General features: G+C 40.2%; 1 protein-coding gene across 1 annotated transcript in view; it reads left to right on the forward strand.

Moving 5' to 3' along the window:
- Positions 1 to 17945, forward strand: part of Rp1 (RP1 axonemal microtubule associated) — a 248267-nt gene extending 230322 nt beyond the window's left edge. Inside the window, exon 22 of the mRNA XM_052717680.1 lies at positions 17777 to 17945. Within this exon, the coding sequence (XP_052573640.1) occupies positions 17777 to 17846 (70 nt within the window). The 3' untranslated portion in view covers positions 17847 to 17945. The remainder of the gene's footprint in view (positions 1 to 17776) is intronic.
- The last annotated feature ends 479 nt before the right edge of the window (positions 17946 to 18424 follow it).

Raw genomic sequence — 18424 nt, forward strand, 5'->3', positions numbered from 1 at the left:
TTTCCTCCAAATAACACTGTGGTCAGAGAGGCAGGGTGACACTCAGGCATGTTGACTGAAGAAAGAGGGTGCTCCTTAGGATTAACAGCTCAGCTAACACCTTAAAATGTTCTTGCCTTAGTTCAGATACTCCTCCCCTTCTTCCTCATTTCTTCTTCATCCATCACTTTCTCTTCATACTTCTCCTTTCCTTGTTCTTCTCTTTGAGAAAGGTTAAAAACACATACTTTGGGCAAAAGTGAAAGGAAAACAAAAAAGTATAAAGAGGTTTCTACCATGGATCAGACTAACCAGCCATAAATCCTAAACCCTGGGGTGTAGTGTGGGTTCTCTATTTTGGTTCCAACTCATCTATTTCTCCACAGTCCTTGGTGCCTTCTCTCTATTTACTTGCCTTTTTAAAAAAATATTATTATAAAACTTGGAACTACAAAGCACTACACACTGAAATTAATAAGACCCAAGGTTTGTACATCTCCATGAACTCCCTCATAACTTCCTCCTGACTGCTTTAAAGAGTCAATTGTTTCACTGAAATAACTACAGGGCCTGCAGACAAATGAGGCCTGTCTTTGGACAGGGAGGCTCATGGACCTTCCTTGCTTCCTCTGGGGGCCATAGAAGCTGAGGCTGCCCCCATCAGACAGCAGGACCAGACCAGATCTACAGACAATGCTCTCTGCTCTCCTTAGCCGCCTGTTTTCTCAGTGGGTGCTGCTTTCCGTGTTTGCTTAACTCTTGGCACTGGTGCCTGAAGTCCACTTGGCATATTCACCACCACATTCCCTGGTGAACTGACAGAGGCTGTGTAGCCTCTTTCCAGGAGTGTTTTCTGAAGCTTGTGTGGCTTCCATCATCACCTTTCATAGGACACAGGCTGTTAACCCAGCGCCTAATTTAACCAGATGTGTGTGTGTTCGTCTACCTACCTTATTTCATCTCATAATAGACTTCCTCAAGGTTGGAAGATGTCTCTCATGTTTACTTTCAGTCTCCACCATGTTTTCTAGAATATAATGGGATACTCAAGGCACCATGATCTTTAAGGGAAATCATGGTGACTGTTTGGAATTAGAACATGAAATCTTTTTTTTTTCCTTTTTTTTAAATTATGAGATTTTCTATTCATTTTACATATCAACCACAGATTGCCCTATCCTCCTTCCTCCCATCCCCAGCCTTCCCTCCCGATCCACCCCTAATTCCTACCTCCTTCAAGGCAAGGTCTCCCATGTGGAATCAGCAGAGCCTAGTACACTCAGTTGAGGCAGGTCCAAGCCCCTTCTTCCTGCACCAAGGCTGCTCAAAGTGTCTCACCATAGGCACTAGGTTAAAAAAAAACTGGCTCATGAACTAGGGACAGGTCCCAATCACACTGCCTGGGAGCCCCCTATACAGTTCAAGTTAACCAACTGTCTTGCTTATCCAGGGGGCCTAGTCCAGTACCATGGGGGCTCCTTATCTATTGGTCCACAGTTCATGTGTTTCCACTAGTTTGACTAGTTGTCTCTAGTTTTTCCAGTCATGGTCTCTATATCCCTTGCTCATAGAATCCCTCATCTCTCTCGTTGATTGGGCTCCTGGAGCTCTGCCTGGGTCCCAGCTGTGGATCTCTGCATTTGCTTCCATCAGTCACTGGATGAGGGTTTTATGATGACAGTTATGGTATTCAACCATCTGATCACCAGAGTAGGTCAGCTCAGGCACTCTCTTGACCATTGCTAGTAGTCTGTGGTGGAATAATCTTTGTGAATTCCTGGGAACCTCCCTAGTACTCTGCTTCTCCCTATTCCCATGGTACCTTCATTTATCATGGTATCACTTTCCTTGTTCTCCCACTCTGTTCCTGTTCCAGCTCGAACCTCCCTCTCCCCTAAGCTCTCATTCCCCCATTATCCCTTGCCCTCCATTACCCCTCCTCACCTCCAGTTTGCTCATGTAGATCTCATTCATTTCTCCATCGCTGGTGATCCATGCATCCTTCCTAGGGTCCTCCTTACTAGCTAGCCTCCCTGGAGCTGTGGATTGCAGTCTGCTTAGCATTTGCTTTACATCTAGTATTCACTTGTGAGTGAGTACATACTAAGAACATGAAATCTTAAAGGTTTAATTATGTCTCAATTTTACTATGATTCATAAACAAAATGGTCACTTAATTCTCATTTTCAAGTGTTAACAAAGTCCAAGAGTAATTTTTAGAATTAACACAGGAATGAAAAAAAAAGAAAGAAAAAGAAAAAGAAAGAATGGAAGAAAGAAAGGACTTATATCTTACTCATGTAGAATTTTAATCATAGCACAATATTTGTTTCAGGGTAATTTAGTTTTGAAAACTGGAAATTATCAGTTGACCTATGGTGAGAGACATTCTCCCATGACCACCTCTCCACTGCTACATTGTGCTTGCAAGGCCCCTGAGTGCAGGTGGGCTGCATCTTACAGCTAGACATTGTTGAGTCTCTGCAAGCCTGATTATGGCCACCTACCCCCACTCACCCCTACCCATCCCACCCACCCCCATTGTTGTGATATCCTAAGCATTTCCCTTACTTAATGGTTTTGCAAGTTCTGGAGGTCATACCAAGAAGATCACAGGAAATGCCCGTGCCCTCAGGAAATTATAATCAAAATCTTGTTCATAGGACAAACAAAACATCATGGATGCTCAGGAAGTGTTTTCTAAATTAGTGAACTTACAAATAAATCATAGACTCAGTCCTGTGCTGTAAAGGACAGGAAATGACCCTGGAGCAGCCATGTTGACACTGTACTCTTCTTTTGCATAAGTCCATTTGATAGGAAGAACTTCCTCTCAGACTGCTCCAGTGTTCAGGGGTTGTGGTGATGAGTTTCAAATGAAACCAGCTAACTTCCTTGGTGACAGACTTTTTAGTCTTAAAATTCTTATCAGTAAAGTATTTTGGATCCTTCCTTAAACATTCTCCATGTCAGTGATCATGTGTAGTAACTGATTTTATTCCCTCCTATTTGTTGAAATCTTCATCCTTACATGTGCAAGACAAGCAGCTGTCCATCTTATGAAACTTTCCCTGCTTTCTCATCAAGACTGAACTCATGTTTACTCTCTTTAAAATCCTCAAGTGTTTCAATTAGCACTCCATTCAGTATGTATACGTGGAATCACTATCATTGTGAAAGTGTTTTTCTTGGGTACCAGATGATAAGCTTCTTAAGAACAGGGCCTCATGTATTTCATTTTAATTTCCAGCATGGTTTCTTGTACCAAGTGGGGATTTAGTTAATATTTCTGAAAAAAAAAGAAGTAAGACAAAAGGGAGAAGAAGGTGAGCACCATGGAATACTAAGTTGGGAACCCTTAGAGGTCACATAATATTCATGTTAGTTCTCTACCGTAAGAACAACTTCAAATGTTTCATTAAAAGTTTTTTAATGCATCTGCTTATTTTCAAAATAATTAACCTATGAACAAATCGTTTCCTTTTTCCTTTCTGGAAATAGAAGGAAATAATGAGCAATATAGATTTAAAAAGATATAGACATTTTGATAAAGTACAGAAATGTAAAGCACTTTTTATAGAAGAAAAGAATAATAAAAATTATCAGGAGATAGTAAGCAATCATTTAGCTTCACTGACTTTTTTCTGAAAGAGGCTGGTATTAATCATCCCTTGCTATTTTGAGCATGTATTTGGTTGCCACATATTTCCATGCTCTTTGTCACTTTGAGCCATTTCTTGGTGAGAAAGTGACACAAAGTGATGGTGGGAAAATGACAGGATGAGGTACAAGGTGAGTCTCCTGCTTTTTTTTTTTGGTTGGAGGTAGAGGCAAAGACTCTAGTATTTCTTCTACAATTTTCAATACTAGTATTCAGTTCCCTATCAAAAACATATTGAATGAAAAAATGCAATAAAAGGATGAGTACATGATGGCTATTAGAGTATTGAGAAGATTTTTATTGTAGATATAAGAGAGAAAGCAGGCAGAGAAAAGAGTACAGGCTGAATTTGGCCAAAATACCAAACTGTACCATGAGAGGAAAGACGAGGAGTCAGAGCAAGACAAGAGCCACTGACCAGGAGAGGTAGCCTGGGCCAAGAGAACAAGAGATCTGTGTAGTCAAAATAGCTGGATTATACAAGAATCAGGTTGGGGGGAAGCAAAGTGGAAGCCCAGCCCCTAGGTGGGGGGAGAAGTTTAGGGTAGGGGCAGGATGGAAAGTTCTGGTAAGGATACACAGGTTTGTGCTGGGTCTGAGACCTGACATTGCAGCCTTCTGTTGATGATAAAGGAGTACAGTAATCTCTTGTACAGCTAGTTCCTGCTGCTGAAATTGGGGCATCATTGTCTGGTGGGGGTGTCAGGAAGGTTGGAATGATAGTCAAAGGGTAGGCTGGGGCACATTTGTTTCACTAGCTGCCCAGGAACCACCTGTGGTTAGGGAAGTACAGGACACTTTGAAGCCATCTGGGATGGAGGCTCCAAGGAACACCTAGGACTAGAACACTGAAGGCCGTTTGTAGTCTTTACTTGATTGCAAATTTGTTGGTGCAGATATAGACTAGAGATAGAAGGTAAAGTCAAGGAGAGTAGGGGAGATTTTTTTATCTTGGGTGTACACTTCAAAGTCCTGGTAGTTGGGAAAGGTGAGTCTCAAGACCAGAGAGAGAGAGAGAGAGAGAGAGAGAGAGAGAGAGAGAGAGAGAGAGAGAGAGAGAGCCTACCCTCAGGAATAGCCAGTAGGTGGGGAAACTAAGGATGTTGGTTAACAGGCATACTTATCTGGAATCCTTTTGACCTGTGAGACAGGTAGATCAAAGTCTCCCTGAAGCTTACATGAATTTTTTAAGTTTACAAAAAGAGATCAATGTTTTAGACATATTAGCATTCCCACTGTTTGTAATCTGTACTGTTTGTAATCCACATTGTAGAAAAAGCAGTAGACTTGTGCCTGTGAGTCATCATAAAAGCTTGGGAACCCAAGATTGATTCTGGGTTACAAGTATCTGTGAGTTTATCTCCTTTTGGAGTCAGAGTTGGAATCTGGCAGCAAGGTCAACTGTTTGTCTTGTCAACTGGAGGCCTGAATTTTACATATGAAGAGAAGGCAGCCATAGTCTTGGGGGAGGAGCTGGTATGCTTGCTGTTGTTAAACTGACAGAGCTACAGTTGTCAACACCTAGTTGTCAATACCATCAGAGATTTGAAAAGGATAAAAAAATAAAACTTTAGACGTATATCTTTAAGTCAATTTTTGTTAATCTGAGTAAACTTTAGGAATCTATCCTGGTTGGCAAAGACATAAATGGTTAGTTTATATATCTCTAAGTCAGTTTATGTTAATTTGAGTAGACCTTAACAACCTTAGGAATTTTTAAACCTTGATTATATTTAATCATAAAAATCCATCCTAATTCAAGATATTTCAGAGACCTGCTGTTGTCTCCTTAGTCTAAAAAGGAGATACAATGATAACCAGAAGGCTCAGTAGGACTAAGAAGTTTTATAATTGTTGCTTTATACTGCATGGTCATGTTAACCAAGGTGGTGGTGAAGTTACATGGCAGTTATCCCTTAATCTTAGCAAAGATGGCTGGCAATCACATGGTTTCTTCCATCGTGATGAGGTCACCAGACAAGATGGAGGCAAGTCACATGGTTGCTATTTAAAATATTTATTTTCCTAGTGGATCTATCTTTTAAACAAGAGTTGAACCCAAGTTACATATACAGTGAGTAGATCTATTTTTCTAAATAAGAGTTGAATCACATACATCACATATAGCAAATTAAGATTCAACCTTAGGTTATAAGTTTTTGTTTTTATTTTTTAATTTATTCTTCTCTCATATATTACATTCTGACCACAGTTTCCCACTCTTCTCCCCTCTCACTCTCTCCTCCCTTCCTTAATTCACTCCTTCTCCATTTCTTTTCAGAAAAGGGCAGGCCTCCCAGGGATATCAATCAAACATGGCATATTAAGCTGCAATAAAAAACTAGGCACCTCCCCTCATATTAAGATTGGATGAGGCAACTCCATCAGAGGAAAAGGGTCCCAAAAAGAAGACAAAAGAGTCAGATGCCACTGTTAGGAGTCCCAAAAGAAGATAAAGCTATACAAGCAAAACATATATGCAGAGGACCTAGCCCAGACCCACATAGGCTCCCTGGTTGCCAGTTCTGTCTCTGTGATTCCCTATGAGCCCAGGTTAATGGATTTTGTGGGTTTTCTTGTGGTGTCCTTAAACCCTTTGACTTCTACAATCCTTCCTCCCCCTCTTCTGTAGGATTCCCCAAGCTCTGCCTAATGTTTGGCTGTGGGTTTCTATATCTGTTTCCATCAGTTGCTAGCTGAAGCTTCTCTGATAATGATTATGCTAGGCTCCCGTCTGTGAGTATAGCAGAATATAATTTGGAATCACTTTTGTATCACTTATTGATTTTTTTTTTTTTTGCCAATTGTGTTTGGTTCTTTCATAGGTCTCTGGACTATCCAGCCTCTAGTACTTGGCCCTCCAGGCAGTGTCAGAGGTGGGCCATCTGTTGTGGCATGATTTTCAAGATTTCTCATTCATCCATTGGCCACTCCTATAATTTCTGTACCACCTTTGGTTACACGTTTTAAGCCAAGTTTTTGTTATAGATTTTACAGATTTTTTGACTGTACCCAATGAATGTACAGATAAAGAGTGTTTACACAATAGTATGGAAAGATTTCTGGAGAGCAGAACACAAAGAAATTGTAGAGAGAAAAGACTTTCAAGACTGGAAAGTTGAAAAACTTTCAGATATAAGACTTTGGGATCATTTGCTTGTGCAGTGGAAGAGACTGTTAATATCTATGAGAATTTGGAACTTGAGTGGGCCATCTTTGGCCATTAAGCTGTACTGAGGCCAAGCTGTTTGCAGTAATATAGCAAGACTTTAATAAAAATCTTAGCCGGGCGGTGGTGGCGCATGCCTTTAATCCCAGCACTCGGGAGGCAGAGCCAGGCGGATCTCTGTGAGTTCGAGGCCAGCCTGGGCTACCAAGTGAGTTCCAGGAAAGGCGCAAAGCTACACAGAGAAACCCTGTCTCGAAAAAACAAACAAAAACAAAAAAAAAAATCTTAGTCCAAGGAAAGAATTGAGTCCAAGGAGAAGAGGAGAAAGGATAAAAAAACAAATTCCACCAGAGGGATAGTTCCAATAAACTCCAAGAGCGGGCTTGGAGACAGAGAACAGTGTAGTCAGGAGGGACAAGGAAGAACAAGCAGTAACTCCACCCAAGGGAGAGTTCTTATATTGTAGAAGCCATGGTGGCATAGAGAAGCATAGGTTGCCCAAGTGGTGGGAACCTCGAGGGTGTACTAGGGAGATGCCCACATGTTGGGAACTCCAGAGAGCATAGCAGGGTCCAGAAGACAGAGGGAAAGAAAGATGCCCAGGTGATGGGTGCCTCAAAAAGCATACCGGGCTTCAGGAGCCAGAGAGAGGACACTTACTAAGTAGGTGAGAAGAGGCAGATGATTAAAACATGTGGAGGGAAGAAGTGGCTGAAGAGTCCAGCTCTAGAGTTTGGAGTCATTTATGTTGGGTGGCAGAAGCCAGCAAAACCCAGCTCATACGTTTTAGGGCAGTGCGACCAAAATCCTTTCCTATTCTCATCATGAAGACACAGATAATCTTTAGTTTATGCTTTTCTATGGAGCCAGTGAAAAGGGGCTCCCTGGTAATTAGGGGGTGGGATGTTATATATTCACTTGCTAATGTCTGGATACTGTGTGCAGTAATCTGGGGCAGCAAGCTTATATAGCTTACCTTGTATTCTATTCCCTTTACATTACTTTCTCAAAGCCCAGTTCTCCAGCACTCCTGTTTGGGACTTTGGGGAACTTTCCTGAGCTAATACAAAAATCTGAGTCATAATCTCTAACTCCTAACCCTAGCTAGTTAACTTTATGCTTTTGAGGGTTTTCTTATAACATAGTTTGATGCACAAACTAAAGTATTCATGGAAGGGCTTGGCTGCATGCCTAGACAGACATGCCGAAGCAGATACACGAAAGAATAGATGGACTTAGCACATGTTAGACAGGCCTGCAGAAGCATACATGTAAAAGAATAGAGAGGCTTGGCTGCATTTATAGGTAGGCATGCAGAAGCACACATATAAAAAAATAGAGACGTATACTGTAGGCAGATCAATTTAGGGCAGCAACAATACACTCTGCTGTCTTCATGAGCCTCTGCTCGTTGGAGGGAATACTTGGTGGTGAGCTAAAATTCAGAGAGATTGACAGAGAGACTGTCCATACTGGTCTTAGATTCTGAGTCCTCCTCTTTTGGCCTCCTGAGTATTGGCATTACAAGTGTATTTTACTGTGCCCAGTATATAAAACCATTTTTTAAAAAATCCCTAGGATCAACACTAAGGAATTCATTTATTTCAAGTGTGATGTTCACTGAAGAAGATTAAAAGTAATAATCTTGATTTCAGTAAATTTGAGTCTAGCATAAACTAGAAGGGATTGTATATAGTAATATTCAAGCAATGTGGTGGCTTTGGGTCACCATATCACTTTTACTGCATCTTCAGGAAAAAGAATGAGTGGTGACAAAAGAAATAAACAAGAGGCAAGACCAAAGAGTATGGTTTTAAGTCAGTCAATACACCCCGATTTAGTGACAAGAATGAAAAGTTCAGCAAAACTAGTTTTCAAAAGATAATCTTGAAGGTGACTGTCATGTAACTCAGTTTTAAGAAAGAAATCTAAGTATTTACAAATTAGAACATCAAAGAACCAGTCATTTCCTTTGGATTGTCAGCACTGTTACTTTGCCAAAGTTTTCTGTTGTGGTTTGAAAACTTGTCCTCAGTTGGTGGAACTGTTTGAGAAGGATTAGGAGGTGTGGCCTTATTAGAAGTAATGTATCAATGGGGGTAGGCTTTGAGGTTCCAAAACCCCATGCCATTCTCACTTAGCCTCTTCTCTGGCTTGTGGTTGTGTATCAAGATGTAAGCTCTCAGCTCCAATACTTTGTCTGCCTGTCTGCCTGCTACCATGCTCCCACCATGATGTTCATGACTCATCCTCTGATATTTTAAGCCTCAATAAATTCTTCTATGAGTTTTCTGGGTGGTGGTGTTGTGTCATGACAATAGAAAGGGAAAACTAAAATACTTTACATGTTTTCTTCTATTGGAAAAGTTCCTTTTTTGCATATTGTTGAGTCTCATCTGACTTTTGGTCTCATAGACCCAACCAGCCTTAGCAATACTGTGGTGACTCCTTTTGAGGTGAATCTGATCACCATTTCTGTGTCTGTTAGTCCAAGATCTGGAGAGAATATCTAATTAACTAATCTAGATATCTCATTGTATTGCCAACATTAAAACCCAAGGTCCAGTTTTTCATAGCCTATCTGAAAAAGGATGTGTTCCTGTTAGTTCACTAACAATCACTCCAAGTATATTTGCTATAATATCAATGAAGCATGAAGTACTGTGCTTGGCAGTGAGTTTCAAGAGTAATCACTGACACTTCTTACTTATTTATCATGTTCAGAAATCATGACTGATTAATACATGTCTAATTCCATTTTACTATGTAATAGGCAGATTATTTTCCTCAGAGATGGGGAAATAGATTTAGAGAGATCCAGATTCTATCCTATTATCATTCTCTCTCTCTCTCTCTCTCTCTCTCTCTCTCTCTCTCTCTCTCTCTCTCTCTCTCTCTCTCTCAGAGAGGTCTTATGTGGTCCTGGCCTTGCGTTCATTTTGTATCTGAGGATTTGCCTTTGACTGTTAATTAAATGCTGGAAGGACAACTTTCACTACTATGCCCAGTTTATGTGTGAATGAATAGTCTACTAATTGGGCCTCCTCCCTCAATGCTGAATCTTATGTAAATGCGTTTTTAAAAAAAACCCACAAAAAACCGAATTGCACTACAAAGCTCAGTCCTGAAATTCACCATTCTCCTACCTCTGTCTCCTGAATGCTGGAATGATAGTGGGTTTACTATACATGATAGTTCAAAATTACTATGGAAACACTCTTTCTGGAAAGATGGGTACAGTAATCAAAACCCATTTAATTAATCAAGATTGTATAATTTGTGAAAACTAAAAGTATAGAATATATCATATATGTCATTAGATTGTAGCAGAGAAAAATTAAGCACAATGTGAGTTGCAGCAATCAGGAGATGAGATCTCTTGTAGCTTTCTCAAATGAAGAGATAAGTGATCTGAACAGCTGGCTAGGACTGTCCATGCTCACAGTTCACCTTACAGCACCATCTGGCCACCATCTGGTGATTTCAAGGCTATTTGGTGGATTGGTCCTGTAGCTCTGGGTCTTGACATCTCAGACGCCCACACAGGTATCCTGTACCCCACCACCTCACGTACCAGTCTCCCTCCTAAGGTCTAACACATGAAGCCAGCCCATCGTGTGTTTTGACACTGTGGCTGTCTCTCTCTGTGGCACCATTCCTGACCTTGGCAGTGCCTATCAGGCAACTGCTTACTGTTCAGCCTCCAGTTAAGTGCTGCCTCTTTGTTGAAATATTTTTGCTCATTTTTTTTTGTGCCTTTCAACCCTGCCATTCATAGTTGGTTATTTTCTTTACTGTATGGAGAAAAAGAGACTAGATATTTCTGCTGTATTTCCTAAAGCATTTACCATATTTTGTCATACACATTGTTTTTATATTTCTCTGATAGTGGGAGCTCCAGGTCAGAATCCATATTTTTGCTGTTCTTATAGCCCCAGCATTTATCAAATTGTCTGGCACACAGATGAGACTTTCTTTAGGACTTTATTGAGTAGACAGGTGGATAGGAAGAATGGATATACATTTGGAAACAGAGTAGCAGTAACTGGTTTTGGGGGTACAATGATAACATTCCTGCACTGTTGGGTCTGGGGTCATGTAATAATGGGGGAGAGATCACCATAGTCTATTAAATCAGAAGCAGATTTATTGCAAATAAATAAACAAACAAACAAACAAACAAACAAATAAATAAATAAATAAAAGGCCAATGAAAGAATGGAAATATCACCTCAGGGCACAAAAGCTTATCAGCTAGCTGAGACCACAGCCAGTATTCAGGATTCTGAGGTTTTGGCAGTTGGACAGGGGGTATGAGCCCCTATTTATAGTAAGGTGTAAGCATTAGACATGGACAAAGGAATTTTTGCAATTTTGAAGTTAAACTTTTAGAGACAAATTGTTTTTAGGTTTTTACAATTTTCCATTAACAAGGTTTTAGCTAAACAATATTTGTATATCCCTCTAGCCCTTCATGACTCAGCTAATTGATATTTGCCCAAACTTGCTACTTCTCCTGACATAGCTGGGCTCCCATAGTGGGGGAATACGAAACAATGCAAGGCAGGTTTGTTGGAATCCCTGGCCACTGGCCACTCCCCCAGCTACATGACCAGACATGTGCTGTCTGGTAGCCAAGCAAGAGGCTTAGTCATCCCGGGGCTTTACGTCCTACGTAATCTGCTGCATGGTCACGTGATTTGCGCACAGCATGATCACATAATCTATGCACATGCGTGGCATAGCTATGTAAACTCATATGCGCATGTGTGGGGAATCCATAAAAAGCAGGTCACAGACTCCTTGCCCCTCTTCCTCTTCTTCCTCTCTCTCTCCCTGCACAATCTCCATAGGCCTAAGCACATTCCCCTCTGTTCCTTCTCCTAATAAACTCTTACAGTGGGTTTTGTCGTACCTCGTGGCTTTTCTCGCAGGGTAAACAGTGCCACTTAATGAATAACATTGTGCCTCCACAAAAAACTAACAAGGTTGTCACATAGAACTGATTAAAAGTTAACTTTGGTTTTGGTAGTGAGTGATAGGGGGTTATCAAGGAATAGCTAATATCAAAGGGCAATCTTAAGTAAAAGAAAACTAACATTTGGGTTGTTGACAGAGCTGCCCATCACAAAACATGGAAGGACCCAGTCAAAGGTTAATTCCTTTTGGCTGGCCAAGCTGATGGCTCTCAGTTCTATCCCTTAAGCTTATTCCTAAATTCCTATCTTATTCCTGTATTACTATCTTATTCCTATATTACTGGGCCCTACACGTACTACTTAGTAATACATAAAATTTTTTTTCATAGCTTCTTCATTCCAGCTTGACAACAGTTCTATGAATGAGGCAGATCATTTAGTCAGCAAAACTAAGCTCCAAGAGGGCACAAATCAGTAAAAGAAAATTCATTTTTTAAGTCCAGGTTGGTATTCTGGCTGATCCATGTCTTCCTGGAGGCCCTGGTGTGTGGAGAAATTCAGTTCCTTTCTAAAATCAAGAACATGTTTGGCTGAGCCAGCAATGGCCTGGGGCTAGGGCCTTGAGTGAGCTGCAGCTTTGTATCCTGAAAAACCAAGTCTTTCCTTCTAACTGATTATCAGTGCCCTGTCTATGGCACATGAGATATCCAGTTCTCTTTGTTCGACATCGTTTCATTAGCTTCCTGCTGACTTTGTCCCTGGTATGATAGTTTTCTGATAACTCTGTCCCATTTCCCCACTGCAAACTTTATATAAGAAGCTATGATTCTTAATAAGCTTGCTTGGCATAAGACAGAGCTCATGAAAGACCTTCTGAGCCTAACTTTTCTATCTTCTTTATTTCTGATATCCTGGTCCTCTCCCTTAGGATCCTGACACTGAAGAATGGCCTGCTGGGACAGGTCAGTCCTGTTTTGATGTTTTTTTTTTTTTTTTTTTTTTCAGCAGGAAGCTTGTGATACAGAAGTTTGGTTGATTTGGGGTAGCTGCTAACATACAATTTATCTTATGCACATTCTCCAAAGTGGTTATATTTTCAATGTATTTTAAGGTAATATAATTCAGACATCAAGGAAAAGATTCTATATCAAGGCATATGATAACAAGAAAGACTTCCCCAAAGGAAAGATTAAAATGTGAAGTTTAATTTTTCTGTGAAAAGTTTCTCTTAGGCAGTGAGTGGGTCACATTTTCTTAGGGTTCTAGTTTGGTCCAGTGCAGCTTGCTACAGCTCCTGCAACTTTCACTGGAAGCTGGTGATTGAGGCTTATGAGTCCAGCACAGGTGCATTTTATTCTACAAGCTCTAGCTACAATATAGCCACAATAATAAGTGAATAAAAAAAGAAATAAAGAAGGAAGGACATAAATGCTCCTACATATGGTGAAGGGGAAAGTTTATTGTAGATAAAAGGTGTGGCCTGGGCCAAGAGATTAGCATAGCCAAAATGGTTGAGTTATATAGGGGCCAGAGGAGCTGGGGGGATGGAAGCCCAGCCCTGGGCTGGAGAGTTCAGGGGTAGAGGGTGGGGCATGTCAGCCAGGAGGACCCTGTAACAGGGATGGTGAAAAAACCTGGTGGCTGAGAGACTGTTTTGACATGTTAATGGATACCTCAGTTAACTATTTGTCCTGGGTTTGAGACCTAACATCCCACCTTTTTTTAAATAATAAATAAAAAATGAGGGATGATGTAGTCTTTTCTATGACTGCTTCCTGCTGACATTGTTGTTATTAGAGATACAAAAAGCTGGAATGCTGGCCAAAGCCAGGAAGAGCAGGCTGTTTCATTAACTGTACAGGCTCTGTGGGACCATCTGGGACTAGAGAAGTGCAGGGAACTTTGCAACAGTTTGTGGGACTCTTGCAGATACTAGGTCTGGAGTCATCCAGGATGCGAGGCTCAGGCTGGTTAGAAAAACTTGGGGCTGGTGAATTTGGAGCAGTTTTCAGTCTTTAGTTGATTGGAAATCTGCTGGAACAGATATATATTAGAGAAGGTAAAATTGAGAAGTTTAGGGGAAAATTTTAATCTAAGGTATACATTTAAAACTTCCAGGCCCTAGGTCCTGGTAGTTGGGGGAGGTGAGTCCCAAGACCAGGGGAGCTACCCTCAAGAACAGACAGGTAGAGAAACTTAGGAGTAATTGCCCGGAGCCCTTTTGGCCTATAGGAGGTAGATTTAAATTGATTCCCTGAAGCTTATGAGAATTTTTTGAGTTCATAAACAGAGATACAAGATTTAGATATGTTATTATTTCTACTGTTTGTAATCTATACTGAAATCCACATTGTAGACAAAGCAATAGACTCATTCCTTTGAGTCATACTAAAAGTTTAGGAAACCAAATATGATTTTGGGTTAAAAGCATCTGTGAATTTATCACTTTTCAGGGTCTGGTAGCAAGGTAAACTGACCTTTCCAGCTGGAGACCTAGTAACTTTAGGAAAGTGAGGGCTGAGGCCTGGATTTTACATATGAAGAAAAGACAACTGTATCCTTGGGGGAAAAGGTGGTATGCTTGCTGTTGCTAAATTGACAAAGCCTCACTTAGCCTAGTCATTAATACCATCACAGATCTGAGAAGGATAAATTATAGCTGGAAATATAATCCAAATGTCCTATGTATCAATTAAATGGACAGAGATGTACCCACTACCAAGATAGGTGTCCTAGGCTCCCATGGTCTCAATAACTTCACTGGGGGCAGTGGTGGGTATCCAGCTATCATGCAGGATATGATTTAATCGTCAGCTGTCACACACAGCAGCATGGCCTTCGGCTTTGTTAGAGGTTTTCCTGTGGAGAAGGAACTTGGGAAAACTGACCTTACTTTGACCAGTCAAATTGCAGCAGTCAACCCAGAAGCATCCACAGTTTATGCAGGGCCCTCATAGCAGGTGAGCCATGGGGTAGTTCCTTAACCAGTGGTTAGCAGCATTACCACAACATAGGAGTAGTAGCTGGTGCCCTATCTATCTTTTTTGGAGACTTTAGGGGTTCCTGCTAGGAGTGGGCAGTTCTGTCTATTATGGGAAACTCTTTTATTAAACATTTTAAAAGTCATGTACAGAAGATCTCTAAGAGTTTGAAGACCATCTATTAAAAATATTTGAGTTAGTTACTTGTTTTCCACTTAACCTTGAAAACACATACAGGAGGCTAAATAAAGCTTGCCATTTGATGAATTACATAACACTTTACAAGTTAATAGTTTTTATAAGATTAGGATTTTATAGCTTTATTGTTAGCATTTAGATATTACCAGACTGGCCCCTTGGGGACCTAGCTAGTAAGCAGGCAGTACCTTGGCCTGCTCAGGGTCCTAGTCATCCTACATAGCCCATTTGTACATTTACTGAGCCCACTTTAAGATGAAGGCTCTGCCTACCTTTCTTTCTCTCTCTCCCTCTCTCTTCCCATGAGACTGCATGTGTATCTCCTCTCTTCCCCCTTTCCCATTTCCTCCTCTCCTTTCTTCTTCTGCCTCCTTAGCTCCCCTTTCTCCCTTCCCCCCAATAAAACTCTCCATGTGAATGTTGTCTGCATCCCCCCCCTCCCACTCCCGGCATATCTCTTTCACCCGCTGTGGGCACCTTGGCTACAACTCACCAAGGTCTCTCTCCTGTCATTTTACAAAATTTATTTTCATTAAGTTTGAGCCTTAAAAATTTGAGTTGAAGCTTTAGTTGAAGATCCTTTAGCATCAAAATAAACCTTGAAACCATAAACACAGTCCACAGAACGACTGGGAACTTTACTGATCTTTTATAGTGTACCATTGTAGAATATCATAGTTTCTTGTGTGACTCAGTTTATTCAAATAGCTAAAGCTTAATAAAGTTAGCAAAGACAAAGAAGCTAGACAAATATCTTTAAATCAGTTATTGTTAGACTGAGTACATCTTAGGAATTTATAAATCTTATTTATTAAACATACCTATGTTGTTCCTTATTTAAAATTTTTTAGGAGCTTTGTGTTGAGCACAGTTGCCAAAGACATAACTAGTTACACATGCATATTTAGTCAGCTTTTGTTTATTTAAGTAGATGTCTATAACCTTAGGAATTTATAAACTTTGATTATATTGAATCATAAAAAGCCATCCTAATCCAAGATATTTTGGAGATGTATTGTTGTCTCCTTAGTCTAAAAAGGAGACATAATGATAAACAGAGAGGTCATTAAGAATAAGAAGTTTGTAACTGCAGTTTTAAACCATGTGGTCCTTTTCAGATGTTGAAGTCACATGACATATATTCTTTATCCTTAGTAAAGTTGACTGCCAGTCATGTGGCTATTATTTAAAATACAATATATTCTAAATATGAGTTGGATAAAATGCATAGTAAGGTGTAGCAAATTAAGATTACCTTTGTACAGACTTTTAAATTATAAGCCTTTAGTTATAAGTTTAAAGCCTGATTTTTGTTACAGATTTTATAGATTTTTTAAAACCATACCCAATAAATTTACAAATCCTGAGACAGAGTTTGTAGCATAGTCTTAAGAGATTTTTTTTAAAGAACAGAGTGTAGAGAAATTGTAGGGATAGAAGATTTTTAAGAGTGGGAGGCATAGGAAGTGTAGAGCTGAGAAAATTTAGATAGAAGAGATTTTGAGATCATTTATTTGTGCAGTGGCAGAAATTCTTACAATCTGCAAGAATTTGGAACTCAAATGTGCTGTCTTTGGCCATTGATCTGTACTGAAGCCAAGCTGTTTTCAGTAAGATTTTATTAAATCTCTTAGTTCATGGGAGGAATTGAGTTCAAGAAGAAATGGAGGAAGGTTCCCAGAATTAACTCCACCACAGGGAAATTTCCAATGTCATAAAGGCCATGAGGACATATAGAAGCTGCATGATTTCCAGAAGGGAGTTGAGGGAGAGGAGAGGCAAGTTCTTAGAGGCACAGAAGGGCTTAAGGAAGCTGTGGAACTTAGCAGGCACCTCCCAGGGGAAGGAAAGAAAATTTGCAATGTCCAGGCTCAACTTTAGGAAGGAGCTGCAGGCAGGGCGGCAGTCCCTAGGGGGAGGTGGGAGAAAGTTAGCTGAGACCCTAAGTGCCTTTAGTAGAGATACCCAGATGGGTGTAGTAGGCCAGAGCCCGAGATGTAAGACGAGTGCCCAGGTGTGTGCCTTGGGAGGGTATAAAAGGCTCAAGAAGCCAGAGAGATACTCATGGCATAAACAAAGAGAGTAATGGTTAGAGTATGTGAAAGGGAGAAGTAGCTGAGTAGACAGACTCTAGAATTTGGGATCAGATTTGATGGATGGATGGAAACAACAGAACAAACAATCCCTACATACCTTAGTTGAGTCAAACCGGCAGCTTGGTTCTGTGTGAGGGAAGTCATTTGTGCCACTCCTGGGGTTTCAACACTAGATAAATGAAGAAAAGAAATAAAAAAGGGAGGAAATGACTTCTTCTTTGTATGGTGGAAGAGAATGTTTATTGTAAATAAAAGGGAGAGCACAGGCAGAGACAGAGACATCTGGGAAAGTCCAGAGTGAACATGACCCTGAGCTGGGTTATATGAGGAGAGGGGAGAGAGGAAAGGAACCACCACCAAGAGGGGTGGCTGGGCCAAGAGACTGGCATAACCAAAATGACTGAGTTATATAGGGCCCATAGGAGCTGGGAGAGGGAAACTTAGCCCAATACCTGGGCTGGAAAGTTCAGGGTAGAGTTGGGGTATGCCAGCCAGGAGGGTCCTGTAACAGGTAGAAACTTAGGGATGGTAGAAGAATCTGGTGGCCAGAGTCTGTTTTGATGGATTAATAGGCACTTCAACTATTTGTCCTGGGTTTGAAACCTAAAAATGAGGATGTAATATGTTGGATTGGGCTTGGCTATTTTTCTTAAAAAAGCAATTTTTATTGTTATCTTTGAATGTACAGAAATGAAGCAAATTCAACTCATTATAGAAACCAAGAAGATAAATTTTCTTTTCCTTTTCTTTCTTCTGTTTTTCATTTTCTTCAGATGGATTCCCTTCATGTCCCAAGGTTCAATGCATTCAGAAATTGAACTTTATTGTCAAGGTGAGGATTAAGAAAACTGGCACAAGAGGCTTTTGTTACAACTGAACATCACGGAAGATGACCTCTCGATTGTCCCAGAATGTCCCCGTTGCTAGTGTGACATGGACAGATATTCCGATGTTCCTTACAGAGGAAATACAAATATGTGGAAGTGTGTCTTGGTGATGTTTTATGCACTCCTATACAGTGTTAGGAATCAGCTGAAGGATTTCTCACTATTAAAGAGTTTGAACTCACCCTATTTGTTGTTGTTGTTTCTCCCCCTTATAATGTAATCAAACAGATTTAATATTAACTTTACTTCACTTTTACTTTTGCAGAAATGCAAATAAATCATCCACCTAAAATACAAGAGGAAGCAAATGGTAAATGTTGTTGCATTTTTCATCTCCTAATCATCTAGCATAGTCCTTTGATATTTCTTGCCTTGAACATTTTTATAATATATTACTATTGAGTTTAAACAATTGATTACAAATACTTTAAGTGAGTTCAAGAAAAAACCATAAAATTTGATATATTTTAAAAAGCTGACAACTTTAGCCCCTCCTATCATTAACAAATATACATAAGAAACAAACACTTCCAA

This window comes from Peromyscus californicus, unplaced genomic scaffold, assembly GCF_007827085.1.
Source record: "Peromyscus californicus insignis strain IS unplaced genomic scaffold, ASM782708v3 Scaffold_5__1_contigs__length_169319896, whole genome shotgun sequence".
NCBI lineage: Eukaryota > Metazoa > Chordata > Mammalia > Rodentia > Cricetidae > Peromyscus > Peromyscus californicus.